This window comes from Mesocricetus auratus, unplaced genomic scaffold (genome assembly GCF_017639785.1).
Source record: "Mesocricetus auratus isolate SY011 unplaced genomic scaffold, BCM_Maur_2.0 Super-Scaffold_100004, whole genome shotgun sequence".
Classification (NCBI taxonomy): Eukaryota; Metazoa; Chordata; class Mammalia; order Rodentia; family Cricetidae; genus Mesocricetus; species Mesocricetus auratus.
Window position 1 is genome coordinate 43,304,651 of NW_024429189.1, and position 9,599 is coordinate 43,314,249.

The 9,599-nt window shown below is 49.5% G+C and overlaps 1 protein-coding gene across 1 annotated transcript; it reads left to right on the forward strand.

The window, feature by feature from the left end:
- Positions 1 to 2,922: 2,922 nt before the first annotated feature.
- On the forward strand, positions 2,923 to 8,501 carry Hoxd4 (homeobox D4). The gene is given in 3 exon segments (XM_005065134.4): positions 2,923 to 4,485; positions 5,035 to 5,228; positions 5,231 to 8,501. Coding segments are annotated over 3 exon segments (756 nt in total). The 5' UTR covers positions 2,923 to 4,058; the 3' UTR covers positions 5,366 to 8,501.
- The last annotated feature ends 1,098 nt before the right edge of the window (positions 8,502 to 9,599 follow it).

Below are 9,599 nucleotides of genomic sequence, written 5' to 3' on the forward strand. Positions count from 1 at the left end.
TGGGGGAGGTGACCAGGAATGAGTCTTATCCTTCCAGGCTGTGCCTTAGAGGATGTTGTCCGCGGAGGACTTTAACCGGCTCCCGAAGGTGGTTACCCAAAGCTAGGAGTTCTAGGTATTAGTGGAGGGCCTTGGCACTTTTCTCCATGTCATCTATTTCTTCGTTATTTCTGCTTTATTATCCTGTGGCATTTGAGTGACCCCGTTTTCATTGCAACAGGTTCCGGAGCACAAGGGGGAACCAGAGAGAGCTACTGTAAGTACCTTCCCGTTTTCTCTCAGGAAAGGGCAGTGCTAAGAGAAGCGGTTGTAGTCTAAGGTCCCCGTCAGCGGGGATGGGAGGGTGGTGGAGCTGCGCTGCCTCCCCAGGCCAGAAATAGCCTGGAGAGCCCGCTGGGGGAAGGAGGGGAACTCCAGACTGAGCCTTTAGGAAACATTTCTGAGGCCTAGTTAACCTCCCTGTACCTTCCAGGCCTTTCCCAGATGTATCAGTTTTGCACAGGTGCAGCGGACTTGCCGCTAATTTGCAATTCACCCTCTCAAGGAAGTACAGCGAGCATCCTCAACTGCTAGAATTGACACAGTTAACACCAAGGCACCCTTGTCCCCTTCAGCAGTCCATTCTAAATTAAGCCTGCCTAGTCTAACTCAGTGCTCTCTCTGTCTCTCTGTCTCTCTCTCTGTCTCTCTGTCTCCCTCTCTCTATATATGTATATATATATATATATTAATTTTGAAATGGATTCATTACAAACAGAAACAAACATGTAACCCTTGATGGCCTTGTGTGTGGTGAACTGGCCTGCCTTCAGGAAGGACTGCGCATTATGAGCTTATGTGGACATTCCTCTCCTGTCGCTTTCCAGTTCCCAGTCCCACGGGGATGAGTTCTAGGTTTGGGGTAACAGCTGAACAAGAAGAGCATTTGCTTTCTGTTTCACCTCTGCTTCTCCTTAGCTGCAGTTGAAGAATTTCTGCTTCAGAGTCCAGTGAAATCGGGTGAGGTCGGGGTAGGGACTCCAGTTCTTTGGCTCTGAAGTTTGAATATGAGCGTGCTGGTGACACCTTCAGGAGGACCTCCTCATTAGGGTGGTGGCAATAGAGGGGAGTTAAGGAAATAGCAGGGGCTTGTCACTCACTGCAAACCCCAAGTGGCTTTGTTTTAATGGAAGATTGGGTTGGAAAGGGCCACAGGGACCAGGCATCCTTCCTCTCCTGTGAGATGTCTTCCTTTCAGGATCAGAGAAGCTGGAACTGGACCCAGGGCCAGATTTCTTTGCTGGGCCCGTGGTGGGGCTGAGATTCCTCAGCTTGCAGTCTCCTCTATGGACCAGGCCTGCATAAAGTAGACCTGCCTCTAGGCTCCATCATAAAAATCTGGAATCACCAGACTTCCCCTGGTCACCCCCCTTTCCTGACACCCTTGGAGGTGGGTGCTTATCTCTACCAAGGCGGCTTGCCTGCAAACCCGAATCTGGCCCCTTGTAGCGGCATACAGCACAAAAAAAGCCGGAGAGATCAAAAGCATTTGTATGGGCAGTTGAGCGGGAGGTGAATATTTAACGCTTTTGTTCATCAATAACTTGTTGGCTTTGACCTGTCTGAACAAGTCGAGCAATAAGGTGAAATGCAGGTCACAATGTCTAACAAATATGAAAATGTGTATACTCATCTTGCTCCCCACTCAAGCTTCCTCAATTTGTCTCGATAAAGCCTAGGTAGGCCCAGTATCCCCAGGAAAGCTGTGCATAAGAGGGATTATCAGAAACTGGGGAGGGGGCGTTTAACAAACAGATTTTAACCCTTTTACAATTGGCATCGGGAAATCCCTTCAAAATAATCAAAACAGTGCAAGTCAAAGAAAGGAAAGGGAGTGGAAAACCAAAGTACAGAGTAAAAGTGAGCACCCAATTTTGCCAGTTTGGGTGAGGGGAGTCTTCCTGCCCCACCCCATCAAACTAAGGCGTGAAGCTTGAGAGTAATTTTTTTGAATTATGGGAGAAAGAATCAAAACAATTCTTAGAAATGTGGACATCTTCAGCCTGTTATCAGGCATCCAAAAACTCAGCTCAGGTCAGGGCATCCCTCTGCCCCTGAAATCAGTCCAGCCCCAGAGTGCATCTGGGCTCTTGATGCCCTGAATTGAGGGGCAAGCCCGGGACAGCAGAGTCGCTGGGGCGGTGAAATTCATGAACTTTTGTACTCTTCTGTGCTGCTGTCGGCAAAGCAAAAATAATGAAACTTTGTGATATGTTTGTAAATGATTTCGAATGACCCCTCGCCCTGCCCTTCACCATCAGCGCAACGGTCTCAGCCCAGGGCGGCTCAGTGGCCGCAAAGAGCGCCTGCCTCAGGGTCTGCAGCGGCAGCGGCAGCGGCAGCGGCAGCCGGATCCAGCAGGGCTGAGGGCCCAGAAAGGTAAATGCTTGAATTCTGGGAGAAGTAGCTGTGACCACCAACCTGGCTCAGGAATTGGTGAAAAATATCCTCTTTTGCCTTTTCCAAAACTCCCTACCGCTGAGGGCCTTTGCTTCTTTTTGGGAAATACCACTTGATAAGGGGGCAGGAGATTTGGATTCTGAAAGGGAGCAATAAAGCAGCCATCTCTGCTTTTCTTTTCTTTTTAAAGAAGAAGGTCCTGGTTGTTCAGCTGCTCTGTAGCCCTGATCCTGGCAAGAGAATAAGATGACTGTTGCTGCGAATTGACACCGAGCCTACCTGAATGAACTGTCTCTGAAAGCCGGGCTTGGGGAGTTCCTGGTGGCTGAGCTGAAGAGATCTGGGCTGTCAGCTGCCCCAGTGTCTGCTCTGGGTAGGACCCGAGGTTGTAACGTTGTCTATATATACCCTGTAGAACCGAATTTGTGTGGTTCCCACATAGTCACAGATTCGATTCTAGGGGAATATATGGTCGATGCAAAAACTTCATGTCTCCGACATAGCCAGAGTCTGAGGCGCCGAGAGCAGTGGCAGCCGAGCCGGCCAGCCACCTCTTTCTTTCTCATTACCTTGGACTCCAGGGTGACCGATTTGCCTGGTGACATTGTGCAGTCTTTTCCTGGAGAAACCCCACCTTTATCAATAGAGGTTCCAGGAGGTGCTTAAGTGGTGGCCTGAGTGTAAGGCCAAGGGGCCGGGTTTCAGGGAACTGGGAGTGAGGGAAAAGCCATCAAGCTCCCGCAGCAGCTCTCTCCTCTGGAGCAAGAGATTCAAAGGTACCCAAATGGGGCTCACCTGGTTTTAAGGCCCTGGTGTGGGAAGAAGACAACTTGGGAAGAAGGCCATTGAGGACCTCTGGAGCTACATTTAGGCAAGGCTAAGGTCCCCTCCCCACCATCCAACCTGACCCAAGGCACAGTTACCAGACCCAGGACAGTGAGGGGCTCTTGCCATATCAGCAAGACCTAACTTCAACTAGAAACACCCCAGCCTGGACATTGGCAGAAAACCAGAGTGGTTACTCATTGCCTAACTCAATTCAGGTCCGCCAGATTCTGGTAACTTTTGGGTGACCCTGATGAAGACAAAGCCACGACAGGTCTTTGTATGTCAGAGTCCAGGACTCCCGCCAGCTGGCCGGGGCAGGCCTAGAACACTCTCTACCCAACTCAGAGGCCACATTGCCACACTCGTTCTTCCTTATTTGCACCCCGATAGGACAATCCACTCTTCCGTAAACTGTACCCTCTTTGAGGGCTGCTTCAGGCGATGGTGAGTGAGGAGGGCACAGGAGGCTAGCAAAGTCAGTGGAAGACAAAAGCTGAGATTATCTGCTGGGACGAGGGGTGTTGGGGATAGAATGGGAACTATATTAACATCTGTCAGGGACTCTCAAATGTGGCACGGCAAGTCACTTGATTACACGTATGTTATTTAGTTAAATTTGTGAAAATTATGAGATGCTCACAAACCCGGTGATAAACTCGCCTCCTTCCTATTGGCTGGTCTGGTCACATGGCCGCCCAACTTTATTCAGTTGACAGCAAGTAGGAGGGCCCAATGGAAGGAGAAAAAAAGACAACACGAGAAAAATTAGTATTTTCTACCTTCTGAAATTAATGGCCATGAGTTCGTATATGGTGAACTCTAAGTACGTGGACCCCAAGTTTCCTCCGTGCGAGGAATATTTGCAGGGTGGCTACCTAGGCGAGCAGGCAGCCGATTACTACGGCAGCGGCGCACAGGGCGCCGACTTCCAGCCCTCGGGGCTCTACCCACGGCCGGACTTCGGTGAGCAACCCTTCGGAGGCGGCGGGCCGGGGCCTGGCTCAGCGCTGCCGGCGCGGGGTCACGGACAGGAGCCAAGTGGCCCAGGAAGTCACTACAGTGCCCCGGGAGAGCCGTGCCCAGCGCCCCCGCCTGCGCCCCTGCCTGGAGCCCGGGCCTGCAGCCAGCCCACCGGCCCCAAGCAGCCGCCCCCGGGGACAGCACTCAAGCAGCCCGCTGTGGTCTACCCCTGGATGAAGAAGGTGCATGTGAATTCGGGTAAGGAGTGGGTGTAGCGACCTTTCAGCCTTCCCCTACCCCTACTCGCATCTTTTGGCTTGGGCCCCCCAGAGGGGGTGCGAGTGGGTGGGGGCTTGTGAAGCTTGCTTGGGCGCTGCAATTACTCTCTCCATAAATTTTTATAGCTGAGGGAGCAGGCTGGGACCATGTGGCTGACTGCTTGGCTGTGGGCGCAAAAGGGGGTGGGGATGGGGGTGGGGTGGGGGAGGACTCCATTTCCACAGCAGAGGGAACGCAGAGCAGGGAGAAGGGCTTTTCCAAAATGCTGGGGATCCTGAGCTCTTGGTGGGCCAGGGTGAAGGGAACACCTCTGGGGATCTGTGAGCCTGGGGAGTGGGTGCGTGGAAGGAGTGGGTGGGGGTGAGTGTGTTCTTAGGGAGAGGGCGGGAGGGAGGAAGCAAGCAAGCTTGGAGCATTGGGAGGGCCGAGGGCTGCGGGACGCGCCAGGAAGTGAGGGGAGAGGCAAGCTAGGGGCCTAACTAAGTGGCCGGGCTCTGACCTGGCTGTCCTGTCTGTTTTGTCTCATAGTGAACCCCAACTACACCGGCGGGGAGCCCAAGCGTTCCCGGACGGCCTACACCAGACAGCAAGTCCTAGAACTGGAAAAGGAATTTCATTTTAACAGGTATCTGACCAGATGCCGTCGGATTGAAATCGCTCACACCCTGTGTCTGTCTGAGCGCCAGATCAAGATCTGGTTCCAGAACCGGAGGATGAAGTGGAAAAAAAAGACCACAAACTGCCCAACACCAAGGGCAGGTCTTCTTCTTCCTCATCTTCCTGCTCCTCATCAGCTGCCCCCGGCCAGCATTTGCAGCCCATGGCCAAAGACCACCACACGGACCTGACGACCTTATAGAAGTGGGGACCCTGGGCCCATCCCTCCCTCCCTGCACACCAGGTTGAGGCGAAGCTGCGGGTGCAGGCGGGGCCTGCTGTCACCTCACTGGGCTCTAAGGTACTGTGGGGGTGGACCTGGGACCTACAGACCGCCCTCGGACTAGGTTACCATCCTTCCCGAGGGCAGCCCCCTCCCTACAGGGATGGGGTGGGAGGGTGGGCGGGCTTCTTTAAGTATATTATCATATGGCAGGAGCAACTGAGAACATAAAACCTTGGTGAGTCATTAAACTCATGAAAATCTCTGCTGTTGGGTTTTGAATTTGCCAATGAAGGTTGGAGGCTTTATCCCAGTGTGAGCCTGGACACTCTCCTCCACACCACCCCTCCAGGGAGCTGTGTGGCTTAACAACTGTTGGGGGGGGGGCTGAGGCAGAAGGCCAGCACCCAGTGCTAGGTGCTTTCAGTGTGAGCAGGATTGCTGAGCGAAAATCTCAAAACTTTCTGAGTTACCTATAGAATTTCTGCTGTGATTAAAAAAAATGTTTTGCTCCCAGTGGCCCATGCCCAAAGAAATAAATCAAAGAAGGAAGTGGAAACGGGTTCTTTTATGTTTAGATTATATTTGCTTAAATATTTATTCATTGGGGGAATAGATAACAAAAAATACTTGACACCTTTGTGCCAAAAACCTTAGGGTAGAGAACAGGTTGAGCTGGGACTGAGTTAGAAATCTGTGGACTCACTTCTGACCCTATTCCGGATTTTCAGCTCCTCCCTCCCAGCCACCCACCCTGGAAATATGTGTAGCAGGCCCTTAACCCTTCAAGAGGGAAGCCAAGGACCCAGGAAAACCGAGTTCTGAAAATGTGTTTCCACACGTGCTTGCTGCAGCACTGTGTTTACAAGCAGTTCTGGGTGGTTGAAAGAAAGAGGGGGAAAGGAACAAATGGTTCAAACTTATCCTCTGGGGAAAGAAAACAGAACCTATAAGTCCTGGGTCATCAGGGAACGGCAGAATTTTCTATTCCAACTTGATTCCAAATGTTCCAAGTACCCCACATAGCAGGGTTTTTTTGTTGTTGTTTTGTTTTTTGTTTTTTTTTATAGGACTCGATGTATGGCCTATCCCAGGGTAGTGCTATGCAGCAGGGAGAAAGTGGGAAGGTTAGGAAGTCTTCTTTTTAAAAAGGAACTAATAGACTCTAGAAGTCCACAAAAGTTGACCTTAAAGAGATTTCCCTGAAAGTGTTCTTTTGTTTTCTTTCTCTGAAATGCTTCTCCAGACATTAGAAGCAGAAACTGTAAAAGTTTTCAGGCCCATTTCTTTACCTTGAAGATTGTGACTTTAAAACAATCTCAAACAACAGGAAAGAGGATTAATCCATTTATTTATTTATTTTATTCCATGTCTGGGAAGAATTCAAATCTCGTTTTCTTAAAACACTAACCCTTAAGGATAAGGAGGATTAAGAGCCAAAGGTAATGATAGACTTTATATACTCAAATGATATACGTCTTTGAAAGCTTGAACCCCTAAATTTGGGCTCCAAACAGAAACCCCTGATTGCAGTCCCTCCCCCAAGTAAGAAATAGAGGAGGGGTGAACTTAAATTTTAATCATAAGATCAATAATGCTGTTAATTTTTTCAGTATTACAGAACATTTTAGAAGGTTCCAGTGGTTGTTTTTAAAATAGACTTAACTGAAGGAGGGAAAGGCCTGGTCTTTGGTTCTGTGTCTCCTGAGGGCTGAGGGCAAGGATTCAACTGGAGTCCCTAAACTGAAATTCTGCGTCTCTGAAGTATCTTCCAAGCCTTGGTCTTTTGTATTAGACCCTGGGGAAAGCTCTTTGTTCCTCCTTGGGGTGAGCCTGGCTCTCAGACTTGCACATGGCAATACTTGAATATCACCACGTCGGGATATTAAAGATGGATATTCCTGCATTATTTGCATCATTGTTTCTATGACAAAAAGCAAAGAGTTCATACATAGTCAAGATGTCTTTTTTCTGATGCCCTCATGTTGAGAAGCTGAAAAGGTATTTTACTGAAGTTCGGCTAAATTACAGAACCAGGTTCATCCAGAGGGCAAATTTTCTGTTCGATTAGCTGTATTCCAGCCGGGAGGACTGACCTCTAAACCCTTAACCTTTTGGACTGTAACTACCCTTCTCTTCTCTCCTTTTCCCCCTCCTTCTAACATGCAGACAGTCTTTGGATATTGCATATGAAAAGCGCCGCTATCCTTGGGCCAATTGGAAAGTTGCTAAGAGTCTTTCATAAAAGCCAAGTCTGAGCACGTTGAACCATGTCCTTGGGGTGGGGGGATTTATATTTTCACAATATTCAACTATATACCCACTATGGAGATTATCATATAGATTTTCCCCTCTCCTCAGAAGTTCTGGTGATTCATCCAGCTTCAGACCAAATTCTACCCTCCTTCCTCCTGCCCCAAAGGAAAACCACTAGTATGCTTTCCTGAAGAAAACCCCAGCTTCTTCTCAAACGTAGCCCCAACTACTTTGGAAAATAACTTAGTGGGAGAAACAACTTCTTTGTTTTTAAGTCTCAGCTTTTCCTCTCAGCTGGGAGGGGTTGTCTTTTGAAATGCTAATGGTGCTTGCAAGGCCTAGAGAGTGGTTGCCAGTCCTGAAGTCTCATTCCGACCCTAGTACCTATTTGGGCCCAAGAGAGTGGACCAGGGAAGGGGTAGCCCCCACCCCCACCCCAGTCACTTAGGGCAGGGAAGGAAATGAGGCTCCATCTGGGAACCTGCTTTAGAGAAAGCAAGACTTGGAAGGGCTCTAGTGCCCATTTGCTGCTATTTATTTCCATTTTGTCCCCCCTACCCCAATATGAGCCAGAAGTGTTTGTTTGGGTGTTTTAAACCCTGTTTCGGGTGGTGACTGGGGCTGCGAGTGGAATGTTTGCTGAGGACAGCGTGCCCCTAGCTCCCAGCACACTCTGTCCGTGACAGCCTTTTGTTGTCAGGCAGCCCCTTGGAGTCTGCTCACAAAGACACTTTTTACAACAGAATTGACCATGTTTTACTGCCACTGATTAAAGTACTATTTATATTAATTGTTGCCTGTAGTTTTGATGTAATTCATTGATCTATATTTGAAATAATAAAAGGTGTAGTAAAATCTCCTTCCTGTTTGGTGCCTTGATAGAGACTCTTTGTTAAGTTTTCTAAAAACCAACATTCATTAGAAATAGTTTATCTTATTATTTTCTGCAATAAAATTGACACCAAGTTATTTGGTGCCCATGGTGTGAAAGTTGAGCCACTCCAAGTCTAGCAATTCTACACTTCCCTCGCACTCACAGTTTGGCAACTATACTTTGTGAGCATGGGAAAGCCTGATACCGGATCCAGGCTCCAAGGTGGAGGAGGGCATTATTGTTGAAAGAGAAGCAACTGCTTGAGCAAATAGGGGGCTTCAAATCGACTTTCTGTCTTGGTCAGTCCTTAGACCCCCCCCCCCTTCAGAGGCAGTCTTCCTGGTGTGCTGTGTGAGAAACCTTCCCTGTCTCCAGAGGCCGGGTGAGTGTTTTGGCCCAACTTAGGCTGGCTGGTGGTGGTCATTCCAACCTGACCTGGTTGGCCTCTCATCTTGCACTACTACTTTTCTGGAGCTGCTGAACCCCTCTAGGGTGGCCAACACCAGTCCCTCCTCCCTGAGTCCCTCTGGCCCCTCAGACAACAATAAACACTCTCTACTATAAAAAGTACCATGACTATTTTTATCACGAGGGCTTCCCCACATCTTGGCCTCAGCTTTGAAGAGGGGGCCAAGACAGGAGTTCCAAAATAGATAGGGGGTGTCTTGCTGGAGACAGGAAATGAGTAGAATGCATAAAATAGGACATATGTCCTTAATATATGGAAGGGCTCGCCCCAGACGCATGGACATGTGTATTTATAAGTGCGCAGACAGAGTTTAAATATTCAGACACATTTTATGATTGTCCTCTGCCCGTCTTCTGGTTAATGGCTCCTCCTGTGCCCACCAATACATCAATACCGCTGTGTGTATTGAATCACCGGCAGGGATGAGGAGGAAGTGAGTCCATAGCCGAGCCCGCTGAGTACAGTACAGTAAATCGGACCCTCGGCAGACGGCGCCATGTTGGGGAGCCCTCCCTGCCCCCCACGCCGTGCTGGGCGGCCGGGGCTCGGCGGCAGCCGGGGGAGGGCCGCTCATAACCCGGAGAATTTTCAAAGTGCGAGGAAGATGATAAGAA